This window comes from Amphiprion ocellaris, chromosome 14 (assembly GCF_022539595.1).
Source record: "Amphiprion ocellaris isolate individual 3 ecotype Okinawa chromosome 14, ASM2253959v1, whole genome shotgun sequence".
Classification (NCBI taxonomy): domain Eukaryota; kingdom Metazoa; phylum Chordata; class Actinopteri; family Pomacentridae; genus Amphiprion; species Amphiprion ocellaris.
The window spans coordinates 27,368,198-27,388,597 of record NC_072779.1 but is presented as its reverse complement, the minus strand read 5'-3'; the positions used below and the strand labels follow the sequence as shown (position 1 = coordinate 27,388,597).

At 42.0% G+C, this 20,400-nt stretch overlaps 1 protein-coding gene across 11 annotated transcripts in view; it reads left to right on the top strand.

The window, feature by feature from the left end:
- Nucleotides 1-16,338, top strand: part of cblb (Cbl proto-oncogene B, E3 ubiquitin protein ligase) — a 135,297-nt gene extending 118,959 nt beyond the window's left edge. For 5 of the 11 annotated variants that reach the window (XM_055017232.1, XM_055017231.1, XM_055017228.1 and 2 more), the window contains 6 exons: nucleotides 8,835-8,969; nucleotides 9,074-9,138; nucleotides 9,726-9,839; nucleotides 11,384-11,587; nucleotides 11,789-11,911; nucleotides 15,099-16,338. In XM_055017232.1, the coding sequence (XP_054873207.1) occupies nucleotides 8,835-8,969; nucleotides 9,074-9,138; nucleotides 9,726-9,839; nucleotides 11,384-11,587; nucleotides 11,789-11,911; nucleotides 15,099-15,352 (895 nt within the window). In that variant the 3' untranslated portion in view covers nucleotides 15,353-16,338. The remainder of the gene's footprint in view (nucleotides 1-8,834; nucleotides 8,970-9,073; nucleotides 9,139-9,725; nucleotides 9,840-11,383; nucleotides 11,588-11,788; nucleotides 11,912-15,098) is intronic. The other 6 variants (XM_055017229.1, XM_055017234.1, XM_055017233.1 and 3 more) reach the window with 6 other exon arrangements.
- The last annotated feature ends 4,062 nt before the right edge of the window (nucleotides 16,339-20,400 follow it).

The window sequence follows — 20,400 nt, the reverse complement described above, 5'->3', positions numbered from 1 at the left end:
GAGTCCAAATTTGAGATCTTTGGTTCTACCTGTCGTGTCTTTGTGCGACACAGAAAAGGTGAACGGATGGTCTCTACATGCATGGTTCCCACCATGAAGCATGGAGGAGGAGGTGTGATGGTGTGGGGGTGCTTTGCTGGGGACACTGTTGGAGATTTATTCAAAACTGAAAGCACACTGAACCAGCATGGCTACCACAGCATCCTACAGTGACATGCCATCCCATCTGGTTTGCATTTAGTTGGACTGTCATTTATTTTTCAACGGGACACATCTCCAGGCTGTGTAAGGGCTATTTGACCAAGAAGGAGAGTGATGGAGTGCTGCTTCAGATGACCTGGCCTCCACAGTCACCTGCCCTACACCCAGTCGAGATGGTTTGGGATGAGATGGACCGCAGAGTGAAGGTAAAAGGGCCAACAAGTGCTCAGCATCTCTGGGAACTCCTTAAAGACTGTTGGAAAACCATTTCAGGTGACTACCTCATGAAGCTCATCAAGAGAATGCCAAGAGTGTGCAAAGCAATAATCAAAGCAAAGGGTGGCTATTTTGAAGAATATAAAACATGTTTTGACTTATTTCACACTTTTTCATTTATTGCATAATTCCATATGTGTTCATTCATAGTTGTGATGCCTTCAGTGAGAATATACAATGTAAAGAGTCGTGAAAATAAATAAAAACCATTAAATGAGAAAATATGTCCAAACTTTTGACTGGTAGTGTATTTTTGTGTATTGTGCTGCAGTAGAAGCAGGAGAAAGAACTGTCATTACTGATGAAGGTTGAGCCAAAAGGGAAGCTCTGATTCTTCTGGAAACAATTCAGTCTCGTGAAATATTTTGACTTCGTTAGAGTAGTGTAGACACATTTTCCTATTTCCCATTTCCCTTTTGTGTGTGTGTGCGTGTGTGTGTGCGCGCGCGCGCAGACCTCTCCATGTATGTTGTTTGCACACATGAAACAGCAGAAACATAGGCATTGCTTCTAATTATAAATCATCCACAACATGGAGACAGGAACAATCAAGATCTGACAGGAAATTACACTGTGTCCTTTTTTTTCATCTCAGGTGAGCTGTCATACAGAGTTACAATGACAAACAAATCGCAGTTAAATCATTTGTCCTCAGGCTGAGCCCTGAGCATCATCACAGCTGTCAGAATATTATTTTACTGAGTCTCATCCATTTATTAAAGTCAAAATTATTTCTCTGTCATATCATGGCTTTATTCCTATAACCATTTTAAGAATAGGACTTCTCCAATCACCAAAGTAGATGGAGAAATACGGTATAGTGGTGAACCTTCCCAGGAGTGGACCAACTCCCCGCATTTCTCCAAGGGTGCATTGATAACTAGTCCGGAAGGTCATAAAAGAACCCAGATGAACATCAAAAGATCTGCAAGCCTCACTAGCCTCAGTTAAGGTCTGTCTAAATGATTCAGCAATAAGGAAGACTCTGGGATAAAATGGTATTGATGGGAGAGCCGCAAGTCACAAACCACTGCTAACCAAAAAGAACATAATAGCTTATCTGGCATTTACAAAAATATATCTGGATGAGCCCCAAGACTTTTGAGACAATATGCTGTCGGCTGATGAGTCAAAGGGGGAACTTGTTGGAAGACATGGGTCCTGTTACATCTGGTGTAAAGCTAATACTGCATTCTACAGAAGAACATGATTACAACAATGAAACGTGTTGGTAGTGTGATGGTCTGAGGACCTGGACGACTTGTCATAACTGATGGAGCCATGAATTCTGCTCTCTATCAGAAAATCTTCCTGGAGAATATTGACCATAAGTTTATGACCTAAAGCTCGAGCACAAATGATTTATGCAGCACGAAAAAGACCCAAAGCGTACAAGCAAGTCCACCTCTGATTATAGTAATAATAATAATAATGATAATAATAATAATAATAATAATAATAATAATAACAATAACTTAATTTGTATAGCACCTTTCAAAAGAACATTCACAAAGTGCTTTGACAGGTAGAACATAGTGATAAACGAGAAATAAAAGAGAACTTTACTGGAAGGTGAGTCTATAAAAGTGGGTTATAAAAAGTGATTTAAAAGGATTTACTGATTCGGCGAGCCTTATCTCCTCAGGCGGGTTGTTCCAAAGCCGAGGGGCCCTGATGGAGAAGGCCCAGTCACCCTTGGATTTAAGCCTCAACTTTGGAACAACTAGGAGGGACTCACCCGAGGATCTAAGGCTGTGCGAGGGGATGCAGAGTTAGCATGTCTAAACAGTGTTGCCAACTTGGTTACTTTCTCGCTAAATCTGGCGACTTTCCAGATCCTCCTGGCGACTTTTTTTTTGGCAAAAGTGACTAGCGACAAATCTAGTGACTTTTTCTGGTGTTTTGGAGACTGACATGAAAGCTCGGATCATTCTGCAGTTACTGTCCTCAAAGAGCAAGAGATGCTGCTGTGAGCTCCTCCCTGTCCCAAAGCACAGGCCATCAGTCTTGTAACCCCACAGCATCCCACTGTCTGATTAGAGGAGACCCACATCACTCCGCGGCCAGACGGCAAATGAACAAATGAAAAAACATATTTTGTGTGTTTTCTACTCACTTTTTGTCTCTTCCACAACATTTTTCCTCTCTTCTACAACGGTAATGACAATTACATGCAAACGAAAAATTATGCAAATTAAATGATGACGTCATTTTGCGACTTCTAGCGACTTTTAGGACAGCCAATAGCTAATTTCCTTATTGAGGAGTTGGCAACACTGTGTGTAAAATATAGCCAGGGGCAAGGCCCTGGCAAGCTTTAAAAGTGATGAGTAAAATCTTAAAATCAATTCTAAAATGGACAGGGAGCCAGTGGAGGGAAGCTAGAACAGGGGAGATGTGATGTCTGTTAAAACCAGTAAGAAGCCTAACTGCTACATTCTGGACCAGTTGGAGGCGGGAGAGTGATTTTTGTGGAATGCCCAATTGAAAGGGAGCTGCTGTAATCAAGACGGGAGAAAATGAGGGCATGGATGATATTTTTAAAGTTTTAACCGAGGGAGGATTGATTTGAATTTTGGTTTTTGGTTGAACAGTATGATTTCAGATTTGGAGTTGTTTAATTGTAAGAAGTTTTATGCCATACAACAGTTTATATCATTATAACAGTTAAAAACAGATGCTCGGCTTTCAGCAGGTCTCAGCGGGAGGTATATTTGTGCGTCAATGATCCGTGTAGCAATGAAAAGAAGCATTGTGACGCATGATAATTTGACTGAGCGGGAGCATGTAATATTTTAGATTTTTATATATAAGATGGCGGCGCGCACGGACGCAGCGGTTCTTGGCTCCCTGTGTCGGTGCTTTTTATTGTGGTTGTTTCTGTGTGAATGCGTATGTGTGAATGGAAACAGACTTTCCTACACTCAAGCCCAACTACAGACTGATGTGTTGCACGGATGTTATGACTGAGTTTCAATGGTCCCCCGACATCCCAGAGGACATAGCCAGAACGCCGGGCTCTCCCTGGCTCGTCCTCAGACATGTGAAGTGGAGCAGCCAGCGGAGGTATCGGAAGCAGAAGCAGGGATGCAGAGCGGGACTGCTGGCTAGGCTAGCACGACAGCCACACAAACCATGAGCTGGAACTGCTGCTAGCTAGCACAAAGCTATACGGGACTGCAGTGCAATTATTATCACGGAATCCTGGCTACACCCACTCATTCCAGACACTGCTGTTCAGCTAACAGGCCGCAAGCTGCACCGACATGACCGCAATACTCTGACTCTGGTAAGAGCAGAGGAGGGGGACTTTGCATCTACACACACAATGACTGGTGCACAAACAGCAGAATCATATAGACCCACTGCTGTCCGGGCTTGGAGGCCATTTCAGTCATGTGTAGACCCTTTTATTTGCCCCGGGAGCTCAGTGTGGTGGTCATAACAGCAGTTTACATTCCACCTGATGCTAATGTTAGCCTAGCCCTCTTGTACCTGCATGACGTCATCAATAAGTAGTTGCGGGATCACCCAGATGGAGCCTTTGTTGTTGCCGGGGACTTTAATAGAGCCTGCCTTAAGACTGTGCAGTATGTGCAATGTCCAACCAGAGGGGAGAACACTTTAGACAAGGTCTATTCTAACCTTAAGCAGGCATACAAAGCTGTCCCCCTCCCCCACCTGGACATGTCAGACCACCTCTCCCTGCTCCTAGTTCCTGCATACACCACCATCAGGAGGAGAACAAAGCCAGTGACTAAAACTATTAAAACCTGGCCAGCAGCAGCACTCAGCCAGCTACAGGACTGCTTCCAGAGCACAGGGTGGTCTGTATTCAACCATATGGACTTACAAGAGTGCACAGACAAAGTGTTATCCTACATCAGTTACTGTACAGATACTGTTACTGTTGATAAGTGCATCCGGGTTTATTCCACACAAAAGCCCTGGATGACATCTGAGGTGAGAACGCTCCTGAGAGCACGGAACTCTGCCTTCAAATCAGGGGACAAGGCCCTGTACAGCACACCTGACCTTAGAAGAGGCATCAGAGCGGCCAAGGAGGAGTACAAGAGGAAGGTGGAATCTCACCTAGAGAACGACCCACGGCGGATGTGGCGAGGGATCCAGCAGCTGATGAAATACAAAGGTACTGTATTTTCGCAACCATAAGGCGCACCGTATTAAAAGGCCCAGTCTCAGTTACGGGTGCTATTTCTGTATTTAACACATACATAAGGCGCACCAGATTATAGAGCGCATGCATGGTAAAATGGCTAGCTTAAAACATGCATGCTAGTGTGTGTATTAAAAAAGGCAGCGGAAGCAAAACTGAGTTCAGTTGTACTTTACTGAAGTATTTAGCAATGTTTTCACGTTGTTTTTTGATCAATCCTCATTCACAAATCCATCAAAGTCCTCATCTTCTGTATCCAAAATGAACAGCTGGGCTAGTTATCCATCGAACACACCAGGTTCCCGCTCGTCATTGTCAGAGTCAGGCAGACACGTTAGCCCAAGCATCCGCAATCCATTCACAAATTGTGGCGTAACTCGCCCGGCGCTGCCTCCCAGTCTTAGTAAAACTGTGTTCGCCATCTGTCATCCATCGCTCCCACGCCATTCGCAACTTCACTTTGAACGCCCTGTTTACACCGATGTCCAGTGGTTGGAGTTCCTTCGTCAAGCCTCCCGGAATGATAGCAAGCTCCGAGTTCATTTGCTGCACTTGGTTTTTCACAGCGGCTGTGAGATGGGCGCGCATGGAGTCACAGATCAACAGGGACGGTGACGCGTGGAAAAACCCATCTGGTCTCTTTACGTACACCTCACTCAGCCACTCTTTCATTTTCTCCTCGTCCATCCAGCCCTTTTGATTGGCCTTAACGATGACTCCGCTCTCAGTCAGTCAAGCAGAGCGCTCATCAAAGTCACACAACAACATTTACAGATTTTGGAACTTGGTGCACACATAAGGCACACCGCATTATAAGGCGCTCCGTCCATTTTGGAGAAAATTTAAGACTCTTAAGTGCGCCTTATGATCACGAAAATACGGTAAGTCACCAGCAGCAGCCAACACAAAGGCCTCATTAGTGGATGAACTTAACAGCTTCTTCGCCCACTTTGAGTCATCAAGATCAGCCACTCCACTGGTGCCTCATCAACCCTCTAGCCCCCAGTCTCTGACTCTCCAGGAACATCAGGTGAGGCATGCACTTAAGGCAGTAAATCTAAGAAAAGCTGCCGGACCAGACGGCGTTCTTGGAATGGTGCTTCGTGCCTGTGCAGACCAGCTGGCAGGAGTTCTGACGGGGATCTTCAATTCGACCCCCTGAGGTGCTCCTGGATCGAGAACTTCTTGACTAACCGACCACAGGTTGTGAAGGTGGATCAGCTCTTCTCATTCACCCTGACACTCAGCACTGGTTCTCCCCAGGGCTGTGTGCGGAGTCCCCTCCTGTACGCCCTCTACACATACGACTGTACACCCATCCACCCCTCGAACACCATCATTAAGTTCGCTGATGACACCACTGTGGTTGGCCTCATCTCGTGGGGTGCTGAAATACAGGAGTTGGCAGGGTGGTGTTTCAGGAACAACCTGGAGCTGAACACCAAGAAGACCAAAGAGATGGCCATTGATTTCGGGAGGCATAAGGGGGACCATGCTCCACTATCCATCAACAGGGTTTGTGTGGAAAGAGTGGCCTCCTTCAAGTTCCTGGGGACTCATTTATCTGAGGACCTCACCTGGACAGTCAACACAGCAGCACTAATTAAAAAGGCACAGCAGAGACTCCACTTCCTCCAAGTGCTGAGGAGGAACCACCTGGAAGAGAGACTGCAGGTGTTCTTCTACTGGGCCACCATAGAGTCTGTGCTGACCTACCTCCCGCTGCATCAGCAGAGTAAAAAAGATCTGGACAGACAGCACACACCCTGGCCAGAAGCTGTTCAGCCTGCTGCCATCAGGGAAAGAGACTGAGATCCTCAAAATGCAGGAAAACAGGCTTAGGAACAATTTCTACCCCATGGTCCATCAGACTCCTGAACTCCAAATACCTGTCTACCTGAATGCACAATGTCACTTTTTGCTGCTTTCGTACAATTTCCTAACATATTCATATTCTACTGGTTCTTATTCTATTTCATTTACCTCCCATATTGTATATATCAGCCCTCCTTTTCAGATGTTGTCATTTTTAATATTGTTTTGTTTTATATGTACATTTGATTATATTATTTAATGTTGATATTTTATTTCTTATTGCTTGTTGTTGTGCACTGTCCAGCGGAAGCTATTTATATTTTCGTCATGCCATGTATGATGACAATAAAGCCATTCTAATATAAATAGAGAATAAAATTGGGCCTAAAATTGAACCTTGCAGTACACCACAAGTAATAGGAGCTGAGGAGGAGGAGTCGTTACCTATGGTGACCAAAAAGATTCTGTAACCTGTCAAGTGCAGTATCTCTGACACCAACCCATGATCTAAGATGGTCGATTAAAATGGTGTGGTCTACTGTGTCAAAGGCTGCACTTAAGTCTAAAGGAATTAAAATTGTGCTCTCCCCTCTGTCAGCAGCTAGAAGTAGGTCATTTGTAACCTTGAGGAGGGCAGTGTCTGTGCTGTGAAGAGCTCTAAAACCTGATTGAATTTTTTCAAATATGTCATTATGACACATAAATGATAAAATCTGGGTAGAAGCTGCTTTTTCTAAAACTTTGGATAGAAACAGAAGTTTGAAAATCGGTCTATAATTGTTTAGAACAGAGGGGTCAAGGTTGGGTTTCTTTAGAAGGGGTTGGACCACAGCATGTTTAAAAGCAGAAGGGGAAACAAGCACTTAAAAGGGAACTGTTAATAATCGATAAAATGCTGGGCCCAACAGTGTGAATAACCTTTTTAAGAAATGTTGTGGGAATGCTGTCGAGACTGCACGGGGTTGGTTTCATCTTATTTATGACGTTGATTATGTGGGATAAAGAAACAGTTTTAAAATTGTTGAAATATGTAAAAATGTGCCGAGTAGAAGATAAAAGAACATCAGCTGGGGTAATCGGTTGCCTGATGGCATTAACTTTGTCAGTAAAAAACTGCAAAAATGTTTTCGCAGGTTTCTTGAGAGGGATCGATAAAATGGCAGGAGGAGAGGGCAATAAGACAATTTATTGTTTTGAATAAATATCTGGGATTAGAATGGTTTGCTAAAATCAACTTAGAAAAAAAGGCTGCTTTTGCTTCTTTAAGTGCACTTTGATATTTTTTCATAGCATCTTTCCAAATTTCATAAAACACATGTAAATGAGACTTCTTCCATTTCCTTTCCTTCATTCTGCAATCTCTTTTAAACTTGTGTGGTTTCAGTAAGCCAGGGCAGCAGTAGTGTAGTACTGGAGTGATTGAATTTAAAAGGGGCAACACAATCTAAAATGGATTGACAATTGCAGTTAAAAAGGGAGACCAGCACATCTGTGTTAAAATTTGGATTAAAAGCAGTTGAAGAAGCAGAGATGAAAAACTCGGCGAACTTGACAGCAGACACGGCGGCAGATTGGAGCATTCCGATCGGCCGGTACAATTGATAAAACTACACTGAATGAAATTAGTTTGTGATCGGACACACAGATATCCTTGGTCACAAGATTGTATGGACTGAGACTGCTGTACAACACCAGGTCAAGAGTGTGGCCCTTTTTGATTGGCTCAAAAAGAACGAAATTAATGTTTTGGAGTGGCCAAGTCAAAGTCTGGACTTCAATCCAATTGAGATGCTGTGGCAAACCTTAAAGGGGCAGTTCATGATTGAAAACCATCTAATGTGGCTGAATTAAAACTATTCTACAGAAAACAGTGGGTTCAAAATTCCTCCATGGTGATGTAAAAGACTGATCACAAGCTATCACAAACATTTAACTGCAGTTGTTGCTGCAAAGAGCAGCAAAACCAGTTATTAGGTTCAGGGGGGCAAATACTTTGTCAAAGTGGTGATACAGGTTTTTTAATAAATCTTCATTAAACTATCATGTAAAGACTGCATTTTGTATTTTGTGGGTTATCTCTGTCTACTATTAAAAATATATATATTTTTTTGATGATCTGGAACATTTAAGTGAGAGAAATATGCAATGATAGAAAACATTAGGAAATACTTTTTCATAGCACTATACACAACATGAAACTCCTTTTTTGCTAACCACGGTTAGCCTGAATAACGATTTTTGTGAGTTAACTTACTTTGTTATTCAGGACAAAGGAGGTCAGTATAAAATTGTGAATGAAATTATATATAATAAATGTGAGTGACACTAAAAAGGTTGAGTGCATAAATCATGGTTTTCTCTACAGACTATCCAATCCTTTCAGCAGTCCTGTGCTGGAACGACAGTGGGGGCTGATGGAGAGGCTGGAGGGTGACTATCAAACCCCTTCATCCAACCTCTGCTTGAGCCAGGCTCCCATCGGCATCTCTGTGTCCAGCAGGTACAGATGATTTCTGAGTTTTTAGAAGTTGCTATGATGATTGCTGGTTTCATTATTGTTTAATTTGGCAGCTGTGAGCCAAAAAGCCTTCCTCTCTCATGTAGGCACTTGGAGAACTGGCCTTCAGAGTCTTACATTGAGGAGAAGAGGTCCCGATCCCCCGAGCCTGGTGAGCCCTTTATTTCAGTTACCATTGGCATCTTAATCTGATAAAATGAGTATTTATATTAGCATTGTAGTACTGACTCCAGAAGAGATTCTTGTTGAAAAAAATTATCTTGATCCCTATAGCATGTCCTGTCTTATTCTGACTTATTAATTAAACTGTACAAACACTATTTTTAAAAACATACTTGACTCAACAATAGAGCTGTGACACGCATGGCTCAGACAGTCAGCAGGGACCCGGACCATCCCCTCCACACCCACTCTCCCTACTGCCCTCTGGCCAGAGATACAGGACTCTTAGGTGGAAATGGGCACACTTTAGCAAAAGTTTTGTCCCCTCCGCCGTTGCTGCTCTTAAATACCGGTAGTGTGTTTCCCACCCATTCCTCACCAGCATGTGTGTTGTCCTATTGTCCTGTGCTCAATTGTCCATGATATGTGTATTTTTTATGTACCTGACGGTGCCTGTGACAACAAATATCCCCCTGGGGACAATGAAGGTCTATCTAGCTATCTATCTTGACAGTGGAGTGTGTTGTTCCTGCTGGAGTGGCTGCTTGAACCTCACTCACTGTTTGTGTTCCTCAGGTGGACACTCTGATTCAGTCAGCTCCTTGGTCCTGGGAGCAGTCCATACAAACCTCTGCCCTTTCAACACCAACAAGACACCCTCTGATTATGACATTCTGCTTCCTCCCCAAGGTAGCCCACCCCCAATCTTGGATCATTTTTGACCCACAAGAAGTTTCAATGCCAGCCTTCATGCACCTCCTTTCCCAGTTCTCACGTTAGGTCGCATCTCAAAAATACTCTGTCTTTCCTTTCTTCTAAAAGGCAACATTCCAGCCTAGGGGTGGGCGATATGACAAAAATGGAATATCACGATTTTTTCATTTTAAACTCACGATTTCGATTTTATCACGATTTTTTTAAAAACTTACAAATAGAACATAAATTACACATGAAAACAAAATTTGGATAAGCATGCACATTTATTAAACATTTGTGCATATCAACACTCAAAGAACATATATACAAATATAAAATGTAAACTTAAAATATGAATTTGGAAAAATGCTACCACAATAAATGAAAAAAACAAAAAACAAAATCAACAAGTAACTTAACACTTCAAGAACATAAGTAAATATAAATACTGTAAACTCAAAAAATGAATGCAACCAAAATAAATACAAAATAAAAACATTAACTTGTCCAGCAATGCTAATGTTTGGGAAGAAAGACGTTACGTTGTAAAAGGTCGCTTGTGGTAGCAAAGAACACCACTTTATGTACTTCTTGTGCAACTTTATCTCTGCAGTCTGCGTACATACGAGGGATGGCCGTGTTCGAAAAAAACTTGCGGCTGGGAACTTCGTAACGTGGGTCTAAAACTTTTACCATCTTATTAAATCCCACACGCTCAACTGTTTGAATTGGACATAAATCTTTCACCAAATGAAAAGTTATGGCATCTGTAATGCTATTCCAGCGTTTGCTGCTTCTGTCATATGGAGTAAGTTTGGCAAATGCTTCGGTTAGCGTCTGTTGTTGTTTTGAAGGAGCAGAATCAGGCGCAGTCGCTGCTAACTTTGTAGCTTTAGCTGTTTGGCTCTCATTGTATTGTGTAGGGTGCCTTCTTTTCAGGTGATTAAATAAATTGGTTGTGTTGCCATCGCTTGCCTTTACGCTCTCCTTACAAAGTTTGCACAGGATATTCTTTTGGTCTTTGTCGTCTGGGATAAAGCCAAACCAGTTCCATATTATGGATGATGAATTTCTTTTCGGAAGCAGCTCGCTATCGCTCACCGCCGCAGTTGCCATCTTTTTTCGAAAACAAAAGCAGAAAGGAGGGGGCGTACACCTTCGAACTTACTGATTGGCTAAGGGCACGTGTGTGGGTCTCTCTCTCTCTCGCTCTCTCTCTCTCTGTCTCTCTCTCTCGCGTGGCCCAGAGACAGTGTCAGACGGCAAAGTGATACTAGACTAAAGACTGCGCAAAGGTGCTGTGGACTAGATCGTGATAAAACGATCTCTTGGAAATGACAGACCGTCAGCTGTGGAGATCGTAAGACGGTCTAATATCGTCATATCGCACACCCCTATTCCAGCCGCTCTTCGGCATGTAATCCCACTGCTGCAGATGGTTCAGACTTTATAATCAGCCCCATCCCCATGGAATAAGTATAAACTAAACGAGAGCAGAACAGAGCTCAATCTTGTTTGTGGCTTCTGTTATGTTCCAGCATTAGAAGACCCCCTCAACATGCACCCTCCATTCCAGCTTCCTTCTCTTCCTTCACCACCACCACCACCAGCGCGACACAGTTTGACTGACCCCTCCTCCTCTTTTCCGCCTTCATCCTGCAACTCCTCCACATTCTCCTCCTCTGTTATCACTCGACCACACTGGCCCTCCTCTGGAGAAGAGCACTTGCTGTTAACCCCCAGTGAGCTGTCACAACACATCATTCAGACCAAAAGAAAATGAAACATACATTTAGATCATGATCTAGTATATTTCTCACTAGATTAAATGTTTATTTGGCTTACCAAAATGTGTAAAATGCAACACATTGCATATTTTTTTACAGTATGATTTTGTTGACAGACTTGCTTGCTTGAACTTATCTGTGTCATCTGTTGTGTAGATACAGTGTTTGACAGGCTGAATGGTGCTGCTCGTTTGCCTCCAACCAGACAACACACTGACAGCGTTAAGGACTCCAGAAGCTGCCTGGAGTGTGATCATTTACCATCCAGTCAAGGTGAAGGTATATGTATTTTTCAGCAAACTACTACATGTTAAATGCACTCATGTGGCTTCAACAACATGTCTAGCTCTAGGTGTGTAACTTTCACAAAACATTTAAAAATGAAGCTGTAACATACACTCCCTGAGTTCTACATTAGGAACACCATACCTCCCGCTGCTCTCATGGATCCCATCCAATGTTGGAAACGTTCCTTTTGCTCTGTGTTGACATGATTCATCACAAAATTTCTACAGATTTGTGAGCTGCACATCCATGCTGCAAATCTGTTGATCTACCACATTCAAGAGGTGTACAGGATTCAGATCTGATGACAAGCGAGGCCAGTTACATCCACTGAACTCATTGTCATGCTCTTTAAACCAGTTTGAGATAGTGTTTGTTTTGTGGTGGCAAACTTTGGCCACAGAAAGATGGACATGGTCAAATATGCTGCTATTACAGGGCCCAAAGTCTCTAAGAAAACATTCCCCACACCTGCATCCTGCAGTGTGGACACAAGGAGGTTGGATCCCTGGATTTGAGTCATTAGTTCCAAACTCTGAGGTTATCAACCATATTCTGATCTGATGGAGATTCATCAGACTAGGCTGTGGTTTTCCATCTTCAACTTTACAGTTTCAGTGAGCCTGTGCCTGCACCATCCTAGCCTCACATTTCTCCTTCCTGGCTGACATTTGTGCAACCCAGTTTGGTGTTCTTATGATGTAGCCCCTGCATGTCAAAACTGGGTGTGCTGTGAGTCTGATTTGCTTTTCTGCTCAGCAGAATTATAAATAATGGTTAAATGAGTACTGTAGCCTTTCTGTCAGCTCCAGCCAATCTGGCCTCTGATCTCTCTCACCAACAAGGAGTTTCCCACAGAAGAACTGCTGCCCACTGAATGATTGTGTTCTGAGTAAACTCTAATCTGTTCTGATAAACAGATTCAGAACTACTCCAAGCAGCCACTGATATAACATATCACCCTCATCCTGATGTTTGGGGTGCTGCCACTTGATTAGCTGATTGGATAGAAAAAACAGGTGTTCCTAACTTGGAGCTCAGGGAGTGTCAGATTAAAAATTTTAACGCAATTAATGCATCTGCAGAGCAGAATGACTCAAAATCCCTGAAACGTCTCCGGCAACGCATTTCGGGCATTTTAAATTTGATGGGTCGCTTCTATTTCACCGGCGCAGCTTTTCCAGTGTTTACGGCATTAGTTTATCAGCTGAGGAAACACCACAGACCAATTAGGTACGAGTTAAGCCATTCCCATGTGACGCTACTCAGCCAATGAATTGATCTCTGCATTCCAGCCGCTAAGCATCGCAGCTGAGGGACAGACGAGAGGAGGACGGACAAAAAGATAAACACGAAAAGCACTCAGAGAGTGCAGTGCTCCGCCAAGTCTGTTCATTCCTCTATTTGTGTATTCAGAAATCACGGCAACATAGAATGTGGCCGTTTAATATAGATCGACCCACAGACTAACTAAATAAATACAAAATTGCCTTGCCAGAGCACATGTATGTGTTGTGCATGCGTACGTTATGTAGTACAGATACCGAACTGCGTGACCGAAATACGTAACCGGTCGAGTGAATTGTTGCAGGTGTTACTGACCCAATTCTGCAAGCCGCCGAACCGTGGTTGGGCAGTCTCGGGTAGCGCTAGCCCGCTTAGCTTAGCGTGGCTCGTTAATGGTAACAGCCAATATAAGTCCGGACAAACTTTGCAGGGGGGAGAACGAGGCACTTTATTGAACCGGCAGCAACTGTCCACACTTACATCCAGGGTACACTGGCTTCTCCCACTTGCTCTCTATGACTGGCTCTATCATCAAGGTGCATCTCACTATGCCTCCGCTTCCACACTCGTCTCTGCAATAACACACTGCAGCGCTCCTCCTTACGTCACCCTCACTCACACACGTACACACACACTGCAACCTGCCTAGGTTAAAGGAGAACAGGCTTGGCCTGCAACACAGGTAACTGACACAGCGTTCACTTGTCATGGTTACGGCGACGCCGTCCCGGCCGCTATATCTCGCAATTGAAAATCCTTAACAAATCCGTGGTTCCAGATTATAAACTGCATCGCTGCCAAAATCTAATGAGGTGGTCCTTTTGTCATTTCTGGCCTTCCCTGAAAATTTCATCCAAATCCGTTAGTCTGTTTTAGAGCAATGTTGCAGACGGACAGACAGATTCACAGACAAATGTACGCCGATCGTCACATAACTCCACCGCGTTCCTTGAGGGAGTAATAAACAAATCAACACCGAGAGAAAAGTCGCCCTGCATATGTTGACTGTGTTTGGCTCAACATACAGCTGTAAGCCAGCTTCTCAACTATGAATATAATCCAAACTAAATCTGGTTCCAGACTCACCAATGACACAAATGTGTTTGAGAAAAACCCTGACACCATTCAGGCCACGATTCAAAATACTGGCAGCTCAGTTCTCCCATTAAGCAGCAGGGGTATAAAGGGAATGGTGTAAGACAGAAAAAAATGTAAATTTTTTGAGATTTAGGTATTGTTAAAGATGTATATAAGTTGGTTCAGGTTGTTCAGTCATTATCTTTCACTTTATTTTCAGATGTACAGTTATATTAAAAGTTATTTATTAATAAATGTTGCCAAAATGTTTCTGAACTGTACTGAATTTATTTGATTTGACGGTCAGTTATTGATTACATGCAGACACGAATAAAAACTACTAGGTTACATCAACAACATATATCATGCTAATTCAAGTTAGACATTAAGATTTTCTGGACCTTTGCTTTAATACATTTTCTCTGACTCTCTGACTCTTCGAATTTTAGTTGAATACCCCTGCGCTAAACGGCATGTTGGCCTTCTTTCTGAACACAAAAAACCCCCCAAAGACAGAACAGTCCACCAACTTACAGGTGTTGGCGTTGAGTGCATATATATTCCCTTCTTTCTTGAATCTGTTTCCTCATGCAAAATGAAATGCGATTAATATAGATTAAAAAGGAATCCTGTGATTAATCTGATTTAAAAATGTTATCGTTTGACAGCACTAATTATTTTAAATCTGTACTGTATGAACTAAAGTCCTGAGAAAGAGTTTGAAATTGAAATTTTACAAGATTCCTTTATTCAACCAAAAGAACAAGAGTTTTAGTAGAAAAGCAAGTCATTTTCACGATTTCTCTTTTTCTTCAAGTATCGATGGACAATTTGCAAGCTCCTGCCAGGCCGCCCAAACCATTTCCCAGGAAGACCCCTCCAGACAGTCAGCTGGGAATACCACACAGCCCAGAGAATGAAGACGCAAAGATTGCCAAGCTGATGGGGGAGGGTTACTCCTTTGATGATGTGAAACGGGCGCTAATGATTGCCCAGTATAAAGTGGATGTGGCCCGAAACATCCTGCGAGAGTTTGCCTTAGTGAACCCGAGACTACATCTGGAGTCCTAAGAGACTGTCACAGAGGAGCACAACAATTAAGCTGTGCCTCTAAAAAGGGCTTCTTTATTCTGCTGGTCACTGTTGGAAAAACCCATAATGAGTGGAAACACAAATGTTTTAAAAGAGATTTGTCTTTTGCTGTCGAACAGAGATGGCAACGCACAATAAAAGTGGCTAAAATCAAATCATGGCAGAACACAGAGTCTTAAAAGGGAGAAAAGACCATCTGTGAATGATTTCAATCTGTGAAACTGAAAAAGAGGCTTGTTTACAGTGAGCTTTGCCAGTGCTGGCCTCTGGTTTTAAATGCTCCTGTGCGTGGAGGGCTTGACCTGTATGCCTGTTTTAAAGTCCTGATCCGGCTACTGCTGCTACTGTTTCTTTCACATCCTGCCACTCTAAAGACTTTAATTTGAGGGGACTTTCAAAAGTGCAAGACATTTCCAGCTCATTTCAGCTTACATGCACAGCCAGTTGTTAGAGATCAATTTAATTTACCACCAGGTGGGGGAGCCAGACTCCACCATTTCTCTTGTATAACTAATTTTCTCTTTTTCTCTCTGAAATATCTCCTGTTTCACCTACTTCCTACTCTTCTATCCCTTACGGGGTCTTCATTAGAAAATACTCCTCTGTTTGTCCAGGGTGTGTCTTATGCCTTATTAATTCACTTGTTTCCTCCAACCTGGAGAAACTGTATGATGGCTCCAGAGGAGCACTCTTTTTAGACTCTTATCTCTTATCTAGTATTTTTGGTTTAATTCTTTGTTTCTGTTCCTTGAACAGAGGCTGGGACTTTCTTGTAATTACTTTATTTCTTTGCAGCCAACAAGTCTATGAATGTATTTGTTCTGCATGAATGAGCTTCTCTGTACACTCCTCTCAAGCCCTGTTATGCCCGTAAATGATTAAGCGGCGAAAATGTTGAATGTTTGTGGATGTTTTTATTTTTTATTTTATTAAAGTTAGATGATTGTGTCTGCATTGAAACTCAAGCATTTAAATGACAGGAGTGAGTTTGTTGTGTAGATCAGTGAGCCAAATGCCTCCTGCCTCCTCTTCAGTCACAGTCATCAAAAGGTAAAAATGTCTATATTCCTTAGATGGAATAACTGTCCACTTTGTTTGATAGCTCTGGAACATTATGCATTTTACCTAATATAAAATTGTCAACACAAGTATGGGAACACAATGGAGACAAACAATACTGCAGAGCACTGAAACTATGAGACGAGTCATATACTCATTCACTGTACAATGACTCGTCTCATAGGAAGCACTCGTATTTCTTCTTAATGACTGCAATATGTCCCATCTGTGCAATTTTATTTTTGAGGTAGTATGCAGAACTTTGGTAGCTCTGTACCAGTAGTTTGCCATGAGACAGAAGTTACTCTTATATTAAGTAATTCACTAATAATTCTACCTTATAATTTGGAATTTTGCGATAAAGTAGTTGTTCAGATGCGGTGGTGGTAACAGACTGACATCAGTACAAAGTATGAGAGAGGTCAGGAAATATGAGCTGTCAGATGATAACAAGTTGTAAACAAGCCAGCCGTTTATCCGTTTACACAACTATTTGGAATTTGGTACCAAACTGGGGGTTTGATTCAGATCTGTCCTACCATATGAACATTTCTCCTTTCAGCAGAGTTTCCAAATGACTGCAATTTGGAGAGTACAGAGCTTTTGTGACAGATGGACATGATGAGCAAAATTGTAGAAATAAGAACTAAGCTGGGGAAAAATGAAATGCTTAAAAGTCACATATTTGCTATAAGTTAAATTCAGTCAGGGGCTGCACAGTGGCGTAGTGGTTAGCACTTTCGCCTTGCAGCAAGAAGGTCCCTGGTTCGCGTCCCGGCTTTCCCGGGATCTTTCTGCATGGAGTTTGCATGTTCTCCCTGTGCATGCGTGGGTTCTCTCCGGGTACTCCGGCTTCCTCCCACAGTCCAAAAATATGCTGAGGTTAATTGATTATTCTAAATTGCTCGTAGGTGTGAATGTGAGAGTGCTTGTTTGTCTTTGTATGTGGCTCTGCGACAGACTGGCGATCTGTCCAGGGTGTCCCCTGCCTTTGCCCGAGTCAGCTGGGATAGGCTCCAGCCCCCTCTGCGACCCTAGTGAGTATTAAGCGGTGTATAGATAATGGATGGATGGATAAATTCAGTCAGTGTGGCTGTCTGTGCCAACCAAGGGGAAAAATAAAACAATGCAGTGTGACAGAGAGAAAATAACCATCAGTGAATGTGCTCATACACTCAGGAACAAAACATTGTTTTAAATAGTTTCATTTAATTGAATATTTTAGTTAGGTCAGTGTAACAGATAGCAGAAACGCAATGACCCCCATCCTACCAAGAGGATGCATTCACCCCACTGCACTGCATTTCCTTGCATTTCTGAGCAGCACTCCAAAGGGGAACACCATTGTTAATGTACATATGTTAATAGTGGGGCTATTAGTTCATACAGAATTAGTCATAATGTGCATGGGCAAGGAGGATGCCAGAGAACCAAGTCTCTAATCTTTGTGATCATCCACAATGCTGACAGAGCTTCTCAATTAAGTATTATATTCTCAACCATAAAAATCAGCCAAACAAAAACATAAATAAATCTATAATTAAACACTTAGGTGATGTTTATCAGCTAAGCAGCTTTATCTGCTCCTCTAACAATAGGAGAGGAAACTTCAAGATTCATTTTGACACTATTGTGACACTTCTATTGGTATTAAATTTCAATCCTCTGAATGAAAACTGCAAGACTGCTCTTTTTTCCAGCTCACAGGTGAGATCATAGTTAATGTGGCAAAGTAGAAGATAAGCTAACACTCATCTGGTGTATTTCCAGTAGACTCAGAAAACAACAAACAGGCAATTGAGATGTGAGATGCAGTGGCATTACCCTTTATGTAGAGGCTTCATTTTTGCACTGGACGGTTTTTACTTGTCAAATTTAAATGAATCTCTTTCATCGGACTCCCTTGTGAAAGGGGGTAAACGGCCTTAGGTGGTAAGGGGCAGATTTTATTCTCTGATTACATTTTATATTAATGTGTTTTGGTGACAAAAAATATGTTCATTACATGTAAAGCATAGAGTAATGTGCTAGTAATTTATATACTGTTAATGCTTTTCCTTGATATGTTACTTGTATGGATAAGTAAATAAAAAGTCAAGGTTCCTTTGTTTTTTTTAGTGCGTGCGTTTGTCATGAGACAGCGGCTTCCTGACTGTGTATGAAATAAATATGTGACTTGGAGTCAGAAACTTCTAGTAATTTTTAATGCAACAGAATTAACAGTGTTACTGTAACTATGACATCAGGGAGCCCATCTCTGCTCACAAGCTATTGAAGGCAGATTGGGAGAAAGCTGATAACTGATGCAAAGTACTTGATTTAATGGAATTCAGAATTTACCTGGGAATAATAAAATCATAAGGGAACGAATTGGTGGACTCATCTATTAAGTGATCGACTGACAACATGGACCACAAAACTGCACTGCTCCATGCTTACTCATTGTGGACTGTCAGTGAAGAGTCATGTCATGCGTTTGTAAATTGTGGGAAGATGTTATATTCTTTCAGCTTCTCCTCTTGTTATGCTTTCTATGTGAGCACTGTGTGTGAGTTCTTGGCCTTTTGTATGTCTGTGGTTTCCACTGTGAATGGGAGGTTGTGAGTCACGTCTGTTTAGCAACGCTTGAGAAAAAAATCTTTATATGTAGGTCAGGCTTCCTTGATATGCAAGCAGACAATGTGAATCTTTTCAGAGGAATAATATAGATCTTGCCAATAAATAATAACTAATCACCATTTTTAATCAGAAGTTTACAACTGTTATTACTTGCAGCCCTGGATTATGGCCCTGTATATATATACATAGGAAAATGTATAATGTATATTTATGTTTCAGATACCCTAGAAGATGGGTTTGACGCTATCTTTGGGGGCACTTGAAAGCCATGGTGTATCAGGTGAAGATACAAGACATAAATCATCTCAAGGAACGTATCACCAACACCATTACAAGCATAACTTCAACTGTGCTAATGCAAGTTCATCAACACTGGAAAACACGTATTAATATGTGTTTTCGGAACAATGGTAATCATATAGAGCTCATTATATAAATAAAAACGGTTGTCCAACATTAAATGTTTATTTTTCCTATGTATGGAAACGTATGGCCCACCCTGTACATGTGTGTATGTGTATACACACACACACGTGTGTGTGTGTATTTCTGTACTTTTAGAAAATGTTGTATTTATTTAACCACTATGATAAAATTTAACATATGATCAGCACTAACATTACATAGCATATACATCTAGTGTTTTATTTTGCCCATTCTTACTACTCTTGTTACTGAGTCCAGTGGGACTCAGTAACAACATCACAGTAAATGGAAACAAATAGGGAGTCATTATGAAAACCCCTTTGACAGAACTTTTTTTTTTTTTTAACTCAAATCTACATTTTATTGTCAACAATAATACAAAAACTCTGTGTTTACAACACTACTATGGCTTTCTCATTGTAACCTCTTTGGTTTCACTGATTAAACTGTTAAATCGAAAGGCATGAAAAAAACAGCGACTGGTACTTAACAATCTTGACCTACTGGTTTCATGCCACCACACAATATGATTTTGATAAAAAGCAAAGAAAATGGTTTACAACTCCTCTTAAACTGTCTTATCAAGGCTAAGCTGGCTTACTGGGGTTGTATTGTGGGACAAACCAGAAAAACTCAGAGGGTGACTATCTTTGTGCACCTCATCTAATCTGCCAATCCACTGTCCTCAGTGGAGGACTGGGTTATCCTTTACACCAGCTAAAACAACAACATAATAATAATACAGTAGAAAATTAGCATGGACACTAATATATGTCCATGATGTTCTTGTGTTGCAGGTACATGGGCCAGACGTGGCCATCGAACAGGCCGGGGGGGGGGGGGTCTGACACCGTGCAGTTCCTAGAGCGTGTGGTAGAAATGCTAAATGGGGATGAATAAGGTGATAACCTTATTCATCCCCA